At 39.2% G+C, this 15,679-nt stretch overlaps 1 protein-coding gene across 1 annotated transcript in view; it reads right to left on the bottom strand.

The window, feature by feature from the left end:
* scfd2 (sec1 family domain containing 2) overlaps window positions 1-15,679 on the bottom strand; it is a 133,198-nt gene that overhangs the window by 102,212 nt on the left and 15,307 nt on the right. The window contains exon 3 of the mRNA XM_053488965.1: window positions 7,842-7,969. Within this exon, the coding sequence (XP_053344940.1) occupies window positions 7,842-7,969 (128 nt within the window). The remainder of the gene's footprint in view (window positions 1-7,841; window positions 7,970-15,679) is intronic.

Here is a 15,679-nt window from a genome sequence, read left to right as displayed (position 1 = left end):
TAAAAATGAGTAGTGACAAGTGATCTTGCTGAAACACTGAGCTCAGTGGATATAAAAAGTCTAAAAAACACCCCTGGTTAAAGTTGTACACTTTTTTTGTCATGATTATTGTGACAAACATCTACTGTAAGTTTAAGTTAAACAAAAAGTTAATGTTTTAGGGCAAAAACTGAAGAAAAAGCTTACAGTAACCTGGTTGCATAAATTTGCCCACTTTATAATGAGAATTAACAATTCTAATCAAACTCATCTGCAAAAGGAATTAGAACAGCTTTAGCCGATCGCTGAACCCACGGTCCGAGAAGGCTAGCATATACAGGGTCTCAGTATTGAAAGGCATCAATCAGGACAGAGGTGCAAAGGAATTTATAAAACACACACCATAAAATGTCGAGTAGGCCGCCATGGACAAGTGGAGAAAACATGGCACTACTGTGACATCACCAAGGACATGTTTCATATTTCGTGTATTTTGCATTTAATTTAGATGTTTGTTCAGTTCTGATATGAGTTTATTTCACACACGTTTTCTGATCTGTAAAATGATTTTTCAGTAAACATGGTTTAGTTTAGTTGTACTTGTTTGAGGTTGTGTGTTAAAAGTCTTAACCCGAGTTATTGTGCACCAAGTTACAGCAGAACTGATACGAAAAGAGCAATCCCTCTGTGCTTATACACAGATGTAGGAGGCTGGACTTCAGGACAAGACAAAGACAAAGCGTGTGTGCGATGATTAATATCTGCAAGTCACAATGTGAAAGTCTGGTGGAGAAATAGGACGGTTCCTGCATGTGTGATTTTCTTTTTTATAGGGTGTGTGTGTGTGTGTGTGTGAGAGAGAAAGTGTCTGAGAGTGCTTACTTGCGTGAGTTTAAGCCAAATATTTTCTATTAATCTTTGTGTGAGTGTGTTTGTGTGTATGTCTACATTCTCTGGTGGATCTTATCCCAAGCTTATTTACTGAAGTAGTACGACGAGTAAGCCAAGTGTAAAGACCGAAGCCAAAGCTCTTACAGTGGGAGTCTTAAGGGACACAGGAAGAAGGGTGGAGGGAGAGAAAGACAGAGTGAGAGCGAGGTTATGTTGACCCAGTGTAGTCTGAGGATGAGGAGGGTGCATTAAAACCCCATAAACCACTAAGAGCAAGTTGATGCTCTAGATCATCTTCAGATATGAGGAGTATTTCCTGTGGCCTGTGCTTGCTTCAGATCAGGGCGGATGAGAGAACGAGTGTGTGTCAGCATGTGAAAAACTGAGCCAAAGCCTATTTGGGGGTCCAAGAGATTGAACAGACTAGCTAACAAGTTAACTAAATACATTTACTAGTCCACACTTTGGGAAATATTTCGTCCAGGGTGGGTAAGGAGATAACAGCAGGCAAAAACAAATGTACTGCTGAAAAATATTTCAGAATAGAATGGAGGCAATTTTACACTCTCCTAGTAAAATCCTTTGCTTTAATGGACCATCAAAATGTTCATTTCATTTGGAGACGTGAATGCAAAGCTGTTTTTAGTCTCACTTATTGCATTATTGCATTGTTCACATCAGCTTACAGACGGTTTAACCCTAGATTTTAGATCACCCAAACGTCCTAGACACTGCAGGAGATGTTGTAGACAAGGTCATCTGCTGTGCCATAGACTATCAGAATCAATCGCTTCAAAGCTGGTACCGCGGGGTTGCATTTTCTGATTGGCTTGTTTTCTGATTTGGTTAGTTTAAGAATGTTTGTTCTGTTTTTTTTATTCTGTTATGTTTTCTGATTTGTTTTTTTTTCCTGAATTGTTATTATTCTGTTCTGGCTTCTGATTTGTTTATTTACTAAATTTTATTTTTCTGTTATTTTTTTCTCATTTGCTTGATTCCTGTTTAAAAGTTTTATTTGTTTTGTTTTTTGGTTTGCTTGATTTCTGATTTGTTAAAAAAAATTCTGTTCTATTTATTTTCTGATTTTTTTTTTAACAGTATTTTTATCTTCTGTTTTTATGATTTGTTTATTTTCTGATTTTGTTTGTTTAAAAATTGTCCTGTTCTGTTTGTTTTCTGATTTGTTTGTTTTTCTGTTTATTTTCAGTTTTTTTATTATTCTGTTCTGTTTTCTGATTTGTTTATTTTCTGAATTTTATTTTTCTATTCTTTTTTTCTCAATTTCTTGATTTCTGATTTTTTTTTTCTGGTTTGTTTAAAAAAATTCTGGACTGTTTTAAAAAAATGTTTTACTGTATTTATATCATTTGTTTTTATGATTTGTTTACAGTATTTTGTGATTTACTTGTTTTCTAATTTGCTGCCCTGTTTCTGGTTTTGTTTTGTTTCCTCATCTGTTATTTTCTGTTAGCAATAGCAATCGGCCCATCCATCTATTTAGGAACGTCTGTAGTCCAACTAGGGACCGTGGAGACCGATGGTGACCATTGTATTTATTGTAGCAATCTGATACACAGACATAATTTGCACATTTATTGCACTGATGTTCCACTGGAGCTGGAAATTAAATTATTTCAAGGATTTTAATTGAACTACAATTTACTGCACAAATAGAAAAGCCAAAAATCAGCGCTGAAAGCCATGCTCAGTAAGACACATGCAGTCAGCCCCACCCAACACCACTTGACTTTTCTCTTTGGGCTGATCTGAAGTCAGTAGTCTATCAGAATCTGCCAGGAGCAATCTCTGCACTAAAGGAGGAAAGCATCTCTTTATGGAACAAGATCATTTGTGATAAATTTATTTCTTGTATTCGTCGTATACACAAGTCCCATGGACTCAGAGTATGTAAATTTGATCATTTGCTGTACAGTAATTTATACTTTTGAATTTATCTTCGTCTATGTAGCCAGACTTTTGGGCCACCCTGTATTAAATATAAATACAGCCATGCAATACAGTAAAAAAAGAATTATGGAGCATTAAAATTGAATCAGTTTGAAAGTCCAAGTCCAAAAACATGTCAAAGCTGCCGATGTTGTAAAGATAGTATGAGGCCAAGTAAAACTAAACTGAACAGTCATACAGTATGTGTGTTCTACAGTATATCGCGCTATGCTGTCAATCCTCAGAATAAACATCTGAAAGTAAGACTACAGGACTGCTGCTTATATGCTGAGAAATTAACACCAAGCTTTAGGATCAATCAGAAATGTTCAGACGGTAATAGTGTTATTACAGGCAGTTTATACTAAATGACCCAAATCACGAACCGAAACGCACTACGAGGCACTAATGAGGCTCTGCGACTACATTAAAAGTCAATGAAACATGAAGTATGGACCATCCCCTGCGCCAGTCGGGTCGTGTCAGCTGGCGGGCAGCAGGGGTGAAACAAAATGGTGGCTCTGTGCATAAAAAGGCCACGTCGGCTTTTGGCATTAAGGGGAAATATCATTGTATAAAAACGGTCTGAAACATCCAAGCGCAGAAAAGAGCCATTGTGAGTGTGAGTCAGCTTTCAAATGCTCTGGCAAAACACCCAGGAATCACTTAGCTTAATTTGCCAAGCATAACTCAAACGAGAGGGAGCTGGAGAGAGTCAGACAGAGAGATGGAGAGAGAGAGATGGAGATGAAGATCAGTGAGCAGACACTCGACTTGTCCTCGAGTGAAGGTCTGAAACGTCACAGCCGACAGATCAAAATGACAAGATGAAGCAGATATGCAAAACGTAGTTTGTGGTGAAGCAACCAGGTTCTTGTTTTATACTGTACCCTCACACACACACTATTGATGGTGGTACTGTATAGTGGAATGCTTGTAACACTAATCAGCCTGCAAAAATAATTATACATTTAATAAAGATTTAATAAAGAGACCAGGAGTGTGTTCGAGAAAGACACACAGAGTGCTTAATACATTTATATACAGGTGTTTAAAAATAAATATGAAGAGTCAGAGGAAGAATTCTTGTTCCAAGAGAATACAGCAAAAGAAAAATATCAACAGACTTTGTGTGTATGTGTGTGTGTGTGTGTGTGTGTGTGTGTGTGTGTATGTCTTTTTTGATATGTAATATGATTTTTCTGGCACTGCGATGTTTCTCTTGGCTTGGACATCAGGAAATGGTTGTTATTAAGTGCACAAAGCTGGCTGAGCTTCCTATACACTCTGTATATACAGTATGTGTGTATATATGTGTGTGTGCTCCATGCACAAGTTTGCAACACACAATGAAGTGAACTTACAGAGTTAGATTCACTTGGTGAAATAGAGCAGTCCCTATCAACACAGGATGAGAAACACACACACACACACACGTTCTACACCTCATGAGACTGTCAAACATCTGTAAGATGACTAATCCTCACAGATGAATGTACTGTATAGTAAGAACACATGACTCGTATTAAGTAAAAAAAATAAAAATGCCGGTAGGACGCAGCGCATCAGAGTGTGAGACTCCAGAGTGATGAGTGGCGGCGCTCTGGCCGGCTGCAAACTGGAAGTGTCATGCCACTACTAAACTGGAGTCTAATGAACTTTTCCCCAGATATTTTTAGTGTGTGTGTGTGTGTGTGTGTGTATAACAATGTAACGCTGACATGACTGTACTTCTCTTTACTATGATGGCATTAACCCTTAGAACTCGAGGGCACAAACCCCTGCTGGAAACGCAAAACACTAGTTAATGACTGATGTAAAATAAATAGATCAATTAATAAATATTGTTTCGTTGTGTGTCGACAAGAGGAGACCTCAGGCATTAAACTATTAAATTAGGTCTTCGAATACTGTTCATCATGTAGAACCAAAGTTATGATTATTTTTATGCAAATTTAATGGAATGTGGGAATGGTGTTGCAAAAACCACAGAACTCACAAAAATACTATTATTTTATAGTCATAAAAACACGTGATTGTACAGTATGTGGCTATAGTGTTTCTTTACCTACATATATCAGGATTTGGTGTGTAGATCAGAGGAACTATTGAACAATCGTGGGGCCGAGTAAAGACTGCAGAAAACCCAGTGCCAACAAGATTCTACAACGTGTAAAATGACACGTTTCTTTATAATCCTTCAGATACTATACTCCTGTATTTAAACTCGACAGGTTTTTCATCAAAAGACCCTCTTGTAAAATAAGGATTGTTACTCAGCAAAAAAAGAAACGTCCTCTGACTTTCAACTGTTTTTATTTTCAGTAAACTTAATGTGTAAATATTTGTATGAACACTAAAAGAGTCAACACCATAAGACATAAACTAAAAATGTTTCCCAATGTGTCCCTGAATGAAGGGAGGCTCAAAATCAAAAGTACCAGTCAGTATCTGGTGGCCACCAGCTGCTTGAAGTACTGCAGTGCATCTCCTCCTCATGGACTGCCTATTGCGGACAGTCTGAGCACTGATGGAGGGATTGTGTGTTCCTGGTGTGACTCGGGCAGTTGTTGTGGCCATCCTGTACCTGTCACGCAGGTGTGATATTCGAATGTACCGATCCTGTGCGGGTGTTGTTACACGTGGTCTTCCACCGCGAGGATGATCAGCTGTCCTTCCCATCTCCCTGTAGCGCCGTCTTAGGCGTCTCACAGTGCAGACATGGCGATTTATAGCCCTAGCCACATCAGCGGTCCTCATGCCTCCCTGCAGCATGCCTAATGCACGTTCACGCAGATGAGCAGGGACCCTGGGCATCTTTCTTTGGGTGTTTTTCACAGTCGGTAGACAAGTCTCTTTAGTGTCCTGCGTTTTTAGAACTGTGACCTTAAATGCCTACTTTCTGTAAGCTGTTAAGGTCTTAACGACCATTCCACAGGTGCATGTTAATTAATTGATTATGGTTAATTGAACATGCATGGAAAACATTGTTTAAACCCTTTACAATGAAGATCTGTAAAGTTATTTGGATTTTTACAACATTATTGTTGAAATACACAGTCCTGAAAAAAGGACGTTTCTTTTTTTGCTGAGTGGGCAAAATAAGTCCAAACAGTGTGTCTGTGTTTTAAATTTCTAGTTTAAAATAAAACGATCAGTTAAAACATTACAACCATTAATAAGTGAAGTTAATATAATTAATTATCTTGTATCAGTGGCACCGTCATGGGGATATATTAGGCAACAAGTGAACAATTAGCAAGCGTAAGGATCTGAGCAATTTTCGACAAGGGCCAAATTGTGATGTCTAGATGATTGAATAAGAGCAACTGCAGAACAGCAGGTCTTCTGGAGTGTTCCTAATTTACAGTGGTTAGTACTTACCAAACATGGTCCAAGAAAGGATAACTAGCGAACCAGTGACAGGGGCATTTAACCCAAACTTCTAATAAGGTTAAAGCTGGCTCTGAAAAGGTTTTGGAGCACAAAATACAACACACTTTACTTTGCATGGGGACTCTTACAGACAGCTCAGAGTGCCCACGCAGATGCCAGTCCACGGAGAAAGGTGCCTACAGTGGGCATCAGACCTGGACCATTAAGGGGTGAAAAAAGGATCATGATGGATCGCGCTTCCTTTTACATCATGTGGATGGCTAGTTGTGTGTATGACATTGACTCCAGGCATCACATGTTCTGCTGGAAAACATTGGGTCCTTCCATTCATGTGGATGTTACCTTGCCATGTACCACATACCAAAACATTGCTGCAAACCCTTCATGGAAACGGTATTCCCTGATGGCAGTGGCATCTTTTAGCAGGATAATGTGCCCTAACACACTGCAAAAAGGGTTCAGGAATAGTTTGAGGGACATGACAAAGAGTTAAAGATGTTGACTCAGTCCTGTAAATTCCTCAGATCTCAATCTGATTGAACATCTGTGGGATGTGATGGAAAAGCAGGTCTGATCCCATGGAGGCTCCACCTCATAACTTACAGGATGTAAAGGATCTGCTGCTTACGTCTTGGTGCCAGATACCGCAGAATACCTTCAGAGGTCCGGTGGAGTCCAGGCCTCGACTGGTCGGACAGGTTCTCTTGTGGAACACGATATCAGGCAGGTGTTTTTAACATGATGGCTGATGGGTGTGTATTGTAATGATTGGAAGAGGAAAAGGCTGATTAGACTGAAAAACTAAAAACCGCTCCCACTACAATAAATGAAAAAGGAGGTCTTTCAGTGAGTAAGCCTACAAACACATGATGAGAATGCGAAAAAGGGGATGGAAGAGTTTTTCTAGGTCTTGTCTGTACAAATTAAATTATTTCATCCTAACTTACAAACAATAGGACGTGTTTGTGTGTGTGTGTGTGTGTGTGTGTGTGTGTGTGTGTACAGCTCAACATGTGTTTCATATTACCTTTGCTCTGCACACACAATAAATACCGAATTGCCCCTGATGGGGGCGCTGTGGTTCTTTACCCAAGCCTTAATCTTCCCTTCACTCTTTCTTTTCCCTCATTCTTTCCTTTTAACCCCACACTCACTCGCTGTGTCTTTTCCTCTTTCGCTCTGTCTTTTTATAACATGCCGCTTCTCTTGATCTATCTTCTTTGTGCTGCATCACAAAATTAAAACTGCAAATAATAAATCAGTTTTAATGTGAGCTTTTGTTCCGTATGGTCACCCATCTGGATCAGAAGAGATGAATCGATGCTCTGTGTGTGTGTGTGTGTGTGTGTGTGTGTGTGTGTGTGTGTGTGTTGCTGTTTGGGATCAACGTCAAAATGGCACTCATTAAAAGCCCATTAGAGCAACACACGTTTGTGAACTCGTTGTAACGGATCCAAGCTTTATTTGTGTCAAGCTGCACTGGAGCTCAAGTGTCAATCAAGCCTTAATGCTATCGGACTTGAGAGTGTATATGTGTGTGTGTGTGTGTGTGGCTGGTGCATGATGCTGGTTGATGTGGGACTATTAGGATGTGTATTAGCAAGGACGTTTGTGCACAACGGGCATACCCAGACTCATTTTGATTGGCAGGTTCTCCTTGCTGGCTGCCTCCACAAGCTGCCTCCTCACCTCCATGACTGCCTCCTTCTGCTTAGCGACGAGCATCGTCTCCCATAGCGACCGCGCTGCAGCAGACCTGTGGATCAGAGGTACAAAGGGGTCAACTGCGGGTCAACACGGGTCAGTAATAACTATGGCTCATCTCTGAAACAAACATAGTTTCATTATGCATTGGAGCAAGAGGACAGGCTGATCACAGCTCTGGGCTGAAATGATTGGATGAAGAGAATTTGCCTTGTTCTCCTTCCTCCACAGAACAGAACTAATGCTACAGTAGATTTGACTGGCGGCTCAGGGACACGCCCACTCGCCGAGGCTAAACAAAGAGCTCGGTTCTCCTGAAACTCTGCTTGAAGACTCGATGTTTGATGTTAGTTTTGTTGGGATTTTGATAGGAAATGTGCCAAAAAATCCAAGAGGAATTAATAATATTTTAAATAGACAGTTTTGTCAATGTTTGTTGAAATCAGAGTGTTTATATAAAAATGTTAATTATTAAGAAAATACATATTTTAAAATATTTGTTCAAATAATTACATTAAATCAAATACAAATAAGTGCCTTTTTTATTATAATAATTACCATTTTACCTAATATTTTAAAGATAATTATGAAAAAATAAATAGTCCATGTTCATAGTAACAAAGCATTTGTTTAAAAAAAGATAATTGAAATATATTGAAATAAATTTTCTTTATGTTTATAGAAACCAAAATGTAAGTTAAAAGTATTTTAAAACATATTATTTTTTGTTTTGAAGTACTGAATAAATATTTCTTTAAAAAAATAATTTATTACTGTATATTTAACTAAAGCATTTATAAAAAAATATTAATTATTTAAAACTGAAAATGCTTTGTTGTCCTACTGTATATACAGTAAAAACGTCCAGATTTCAACTTCCAGTAAAATTTTACCATGAAAAAGAAATTAAATTCTAAAACCAGTGACACTTGGTGATAATCATAAAAAAGTATATTTCAACAAACATATTAATATCATATTATATAACCATCAACTCATATACACTAATTGGCTATGAATATGCTAAATCACGTCCACTTCCATCTGCTTTTCGGAGAACTCTAAAGATGTGACTAATTAAAAAAAAAAAAAAAGGTAGAGAAAATTTTGCATAATAAAAACACAAACTTTTTGTCCTTAAGAAAAAATATGACCTCAATAAATCTTTCAATCCTTGAAGCTATTTAAAATTTTGCACTTTTAATCATTCTTGAGTTAAAATATCAGCCTTTAAACGTCCTCGCGTTAATTTTCAAGTGTGATGCCAGTTTCTGCTCACGTGCAAAAGTTCTACAGAAATAAACCCTATTGTAATTAGGGCTCACCTGGGAGCAGCTGATATGATATAACCACGATACCTCTGTGACGTTATGATTTGCACTGCGATCCTCTAAATATCACAATCAATGTTTGAAAAGGTTAAAGTGCTTCACCTGTGCGAATATAGAGAAACAGCAACGTTTTACCACCGTAAATACAAACATAATAAAAAAAAAAAAAATTTTTTAAATTTGATTTTGAAGTCGATACGTAAATTGCAGCACAAAATAAAATATGTCATTTTTTTTTTCTCTCCTCAATCTTTAATTGTAAATGTCTGACATGAGTAATACTCGACCCTGTGGTGGGACGTCTAAACAACCGATCAGCACGTCTTCTGTGTAAGACTGACTGCACTGACTATTAGTCATGATCTCACCTAAGGTCAAGGGTCATCTCGGCTACACCGAGAACAGAAAAATGGGAAAACGTGTTTACGTGTGTGTGTGTGTGTGTGTGTGTGTGTATGGGAAGATGGCTCAGCCAGTCAGTTATAGTTTACATATTAGACAGACAGACTGACAGGAGCACCTTATTAATACTGTATATGGCAAGATTTTACCAGATGCATGCAAGCGAATAAAACCATCATTTTCTCCATCTCATCTGTATGTAAGGTATTATTTTTAGTCTAAACCTAAAAAAATGAGGAACAATATGTAAAAAAAAAACTGAGAGAGAGAGAGAGAGAAAGAGAGAGAGAGAGAGAGAGAGATGGTGAAAAACAGAATTAAAACTCTACCAATGTTTGGAGTTAAAAGAAAAAGTGAGGGTGTGTGATGTCAAATAGAGGGCAGAAAAGCAAGAGAACAAGAAGGAAAAAAAGACAGACTGCGAGAAGGACGAAGGCGACTGGCGCATGCGGGGGCGTCTTACTGACACTCGGCATAAATGTTGAATTGCCAGTGTTTTTCTTTTTCTCCCCCGCCTCTCGCTCGCTCGCTCTCTCTCGCTCTCTCTCTCTCGCTCTCTCTCGCTCGCTCTCTCTCGCTCGCTCTCTCTCGCTCTCTCTCTCTCTCTCTCTCTCTCTAACTGTTGCCATGTGTTGAATCTCAGCTGTAATTTGTTCCAGACGGGGTCCTGGCAAAAAGACCCTGACTCCACCAAACTCCATTACTCGCACAAAATGAGACCAAAAAAGCGAGGGAACGAGAGACAAAAGACAAGCGCTTTGGATCTGGGCTTGTTTTTGTTCGTCTATTGTGAACCTACAAAAGAGAGGTTTTGAGAAGTGTGAAGTTGTGTCAGCTGACTCAGCGTTTACTTTGTGAAGGAAAGAAAGTGTATGTAAGAGAGAGAGAGAGAGGTGTGTGTGTGTGTGTGTGTGTAGGCTTCTGCAAAAAGATCACCCCCACAAAAACAAGCTCTACTCCTAATCACTTTAATTGTCTGTATATGATTGTGTGTGTGTGTGTGTGTGTGTGTGTGTGTGTGTGTGTGTGTGTGTGTACGATGTGAAGTATAATATGATTTTGCATGTCGCACACACACAGGCGTACACATAGTCAGCATGGTTCAAATACCAAAGTTAAGACTGTACCCCTGTGTGTGTGTGTGTAGGGGTGGGTGTGTGTGTACGTGAATGAGTGTGTGGAGCTGTGTGTGTTTTCCAGGAAGCCGAGGGGTCCAGATGCAGTGCAGTATGGTTCCAATTTACCCCCATAAAATCTGTCCTTTTCCCTCCTTCCATCCCCCATGTCTTTCTACAGTTCTCCCCAGGCTACACGGCCCAGCCACGAGGATAAGTGAGTAAGAGTGTGTGTGTGTGTGTGTGTGTGTTTGTATGTGTGTGTAATGTGAAGACTGTTTTCTGTGAAAACATCAAAATGTTGAGTCAAGTATTTCCAGCCTTTTTGTTTCTTTCTTTCTTAAACCCCCCAACCCCATTCATATGAGGGGGGCGGGGGGGCGGGGGTGTTGGGGCAGATGAGTGTATGAGGTGGGGGCAGTTTTCTTCCTGGAAATTCATGACGAAGCATTCGAGAACGAAATTTACCTCATGAAATATTTCTAAAACCCCTCGGACCTTTAGCCTACGCGTGCAGATAGACTCACACACACATTCACCACCGCAGCATGACCCGTGACAAGCTGGAACAGGGGCAGATACAGGGACGTGGTGTACATCCAGGGGTCACGGTGGAGCAAACATGGCTCAATACAACAAGAAATGTTCAGGACTGTTGCTAAATGCTGAAACGCTGTAGAAAGCACACTGCTAATACAGCACAGGTATGGATCAGGGAGACCGCTTCTCTCTTTAAGGAAGGTCTACTCAGGCAGCATGAGAACATTAAAGCCTTGTTCTTCAAGAGCGAAATAAGTGATCAAGCTTTACGGGTCTGTTTTTGCCATAAACGGCTTGCACATCACTACAGGAGCGGTCTCGCTTTCCTGCAGGAGGTATAACCAGCTTTATAGAAAACAAGAAAACACACCTGATAATGTTGAAACAACACGCTGTCTCCTTAGCAACTGCATCCGAATCGCTTCTCAACCGTCCGTGTTCTGTTTACAGCATGAGCTACGAAGCTATTTAGCTTCTAACACCAGGCTGAATCTCAAATCCCTCTCTAATCCCTGATCAAGGGCAATACTTGATTACTGCACTACTTACTACAGGCTGCGTGGAACAAGGGAATGTAAACTCCAAACAGCACACTAGCCCTTAATTTAACGCTATTTGGGATTTAACCCCCGAAACCCGGACTTTGTAAGAGCTGATATTCTAAAGTGGAAATATAAAGAGAAAATTAGGAGATTACAGGACTGTCCACTACCTCAACCGTTTGGCTACACAGTACCAGTACAAATTTAAACCTTATTTGTTGTTAATTACACCATCAGCTCCTTCAGTCACGGTTAGTTAGTTTCGCCAGGTGCAGAAGGATATGTTGCGGCGGAGCAAAATAACTGGTTATTTAATCAAACAAATCCTACTCTGTTAATAATAAATGGTGTTTGAGAAACTGTTGTATATGAGCAATAGCGCATTTAAGGTAGTGCTGTTGTATTAAATATCAGCACAGCTGGGATATCTGAGCCTGTGCCTATAACCACTTCACAGTTAACCAGGACTCGGGCTCATGTGATATTGCTAATCTAAATTGGAGAAGCCACGAAGAACCTGGTCGAGCACCTCTGTACTTACAAACTAAAGGATTTCTCCTTTCCAGTTGTGAGACACTTCAGCAGTTTATACCAGAACCTTAAAGTGATCTGTTTGTGCTCGTTTATACGAGAGCAAAAAAAGCAAAAAGGAAACGAGGAAAAAAAGCTTGCAGGCTTTTGAAATCCCATGAAATGAGAACAGACATTAAAATGTGGAAATTGTGATCTCAGAGAAGCTGACCGTGGTGTGGATGTTGGGGGCGCTGATGAGCATTTTAGAAACCGCTTTGGGGACTTTTTCTCCAAAGCAGGTTCAAGAGTTTACAGAGAGTGGTGCGAAAATCCAGAAAGCATTGAGGAGCATCAGGTCTGCTTCGAAAAGTTATAGCTCATGAAATGAAGAATCATAAGAGAACAGCCAGAGATAACGTATACACACATACACTCATGCACATGCCTCCGAGAACATTTACACTAATCCATGTGATCCACTTCTTCCTAAAACAATCCTGCGCTTGTTTTTGGTAAAATGGTTAAAAGATGTCCCACAGTACTTACACGATCACTACTGCCTCTGCTCGTAGTGTCTGAACCTCCACACAAACATGATCTTTAGAAATGAAAGAATGAGTGTAAATCATAACGCTTAGTAAACACACAAGTGCACTAAACATCCCTGCGAAGTGTCAGTCTGAGTAATCTAGCAATATTATAAACTAATAAACATGTCTGCTCATTATGGCTCTGTGCAGCACTTAGTGTGTCTCGCTCATATCGCAGAAACACTCAGCTATTAGCTCCATTCAACCCTGAGCATTTACACTGTAATTATAGCCATTCGCTAATTTAAGCTAATCACCCGCTCATTCACTCACTAGGGGTGAGCCAAGACACCTGACCACTACTGTGTGTGTGTGTGTGTGTGTGGGTATGTGTGTGTGTGTGTGTGTGTGTGTGTGTGTGTGTGGGTATGTGTGTGTGTGTGTGTGTGTGTGTGTGTGTGTGTGAGTGTGAGTGTGAGTGAGTGATAACATTAGAATGTGTGTTGCAAACTCTATATTAGTGAAGGGGGAAGGAAAGAAAGAGCAAATAAAGGCAAGAAAAGGGAAGGCAAGGTGAGGTGAGAAAAGAAAAGGAAAAGAATCGATAGATAAGTAAAACAAAGTTAACAGAAAATAAAAGGGGGAAAATGGAATGGAAAATGGAAAAAAAATGAGGCAAGCAAAGGCAAAGCAAGGAGAGTCAAGACGAGACGAGACAAGACAAGGTAAGGCAAAAAAAGGAAAGGAAACGAAACGAAGAAAAAGAAAAGGAAAATAAAGGAGAGGCAAGAAGTTAAGAACAAAAAGGAAAGGAAAGACAAGGAAATTAAAGGAAAGAAAATGAAAGACAAGGCAAAAAAAATTAAAAAGGCAAAAAAAAAGGTAGGAAAGATCCTCATCAAAAAAGCAAGGCAAGATAAGAACGAGGCAAGGACAAGTCAAGAAAAGTAAAGGATGAAGGCAAGGCAAAGCAAATTAAGGAAATTTATTTATAAATACAGTAAAACCTCGAAATGCGAGTAACACGGTTTTGGAGTGTTTGCAAGACGAGCAAAAATTTTTAATAAATTTTTGACTTGGAAAAAAAAAACTTGGTTTACGAGTACCGAGTATCATGTATCATGTATCATGCATGCGCTTCTTGTTTTGACGCCGAGCGTCACATGATTACAACTGAGCCAATGGTTTTTCTCTCTCTTGCGTTGCGGAAATGTGGGTAATCTCCCCCCACTCCCACTCCCCTTGTGTGACACCTGTTGGGATTTATTTTTAATTTTCTGAAAAATAAAGTGCAGGTTAATTTATTAATTTTTTACTTTATATTTTGTGGTAATTATTTTAATGGGCTGTGGAACGAATAATTTGAGTTTCCATTATTTCTTATAGGAAAATTCTATTTGGTTTACGCGTGTTTTGAAATATGAGCCCACTTCCAGAACAAATTATGCTTATAATTCAAGGTTCCACTGTATAAAGGTAGACAGTATTAACCCAGGGATCAAGGATGCATTGCTGGACAGATGGATAGACAGACAGACAGACAGACAGTTTATTGATCCCAGAGAAAGTGTGAGGCGTTGCAATTAGTGGGCTGATATCTGTACTACAAATAATGCTTGACCACAGCAAATATCATTTGTTTTCCATTTACTGCTGTTTTCAGTGCTGATGATTATCAGTATACTTTTCCGTTTTCTATTTGAGTTCCTATTGCAGAGTGTACCCTGTTTTAACCACACTTTTCATTCCTGTCCACAAACGCAATGCCAGCTTCAGCTCCCTCCTTTTTCAATATGCCTAATTTTGTAAGTATAGCATTTATAAACAGATAACAATTCAAAGGAAATACAAAGCACAAGATAAACACACTTCATATTCCAAACTGTCTCATCTGCTCCTCTATTTGCATCATCTGCGCCTCCCTAAGCACACAATTACCATCACCCTGGGGTACAGTACTCTAAAACAGAAATTAAAAATATATATTTTTTAGAAAATAACAGTGTTTCGAATGCTAGAAAATATAGTATGTCAAATAAATGCAATTAAAGTATCAAATTAGTAACAAAAAATCATAAAATTTTACTTCTGACAAATTTTGGTGTGTAAAAGGTTTGTAGTGGACCTGAAATGCCATGGCGTAATAAAACCCGACCAGAACTGAGCCTTGGGAATCGAACCTTGGAACCTTACTTTGACTTCAGTTCCCGCTTCATCGTGGTTAACGGCACTGGCCCAAGACAGGAATAAACGCCTGTCTCTTTTACTGTACCTTTCAGGTTTAATCCCTCGAGAACGAGAACACGCAAGGTTTGGTGCATTTAAAAATAGGTCAAGTGTGCAAAAAAGTGGAACTGTGAATAGATTCACAAAGGAATAATGCTGATCCTGTGATCCGATTGGAGGCCACATTACTGTTCCTGCAGCTGAAAAAGTCAGATATTTTTAAAATGTCCTGATATTAGCTTTGTGGGCAGTATAGTTTACGCATGGTGGTAGTCTTGCCACCATAACCCCATATCCTTCCTGAAGTGTTTCAAGACTTCTTAATTTTCATATCGGGACTGACCCTAAAGTTCAATTTAATTCAATTTTATTTATATAAAGTGCTCTATATTTTTTTATGGTATATTTCTATACCATAGTGCATGCAACATAGCAGATTCAGAAATAAACAGTTGCCACAGAGTCATGAAAAAGTATTTGCCCCTCCGTAATTACTTCTTTTTTTTCACATAGTTGTCGAGCCTAATTGGTTCAGATATGGTTCTTGTTCTTGGTGGAAAAAA

Source organism: Clarias gariepinus, chromosome 27 (genome assembly GCF_024256425.1).
Source record: "Clarias gariepinus isolate MV-2021 ecotype Netherlands chromosome 27, CGAR_prim_01v2, whole genome shotgun sequence".
Taxonomy (NCBI): domain Eukaryota; kingdom Metazoa; phylum Chordata; class Actinopteri; order Siluriformes; family Clariidae; genus Clarias; species Clarias gariepinus.
Note: the sequence above shows the minus strand (reverse complement) of the source record. Positions and strands in the feature narration are given on the sequence as shown.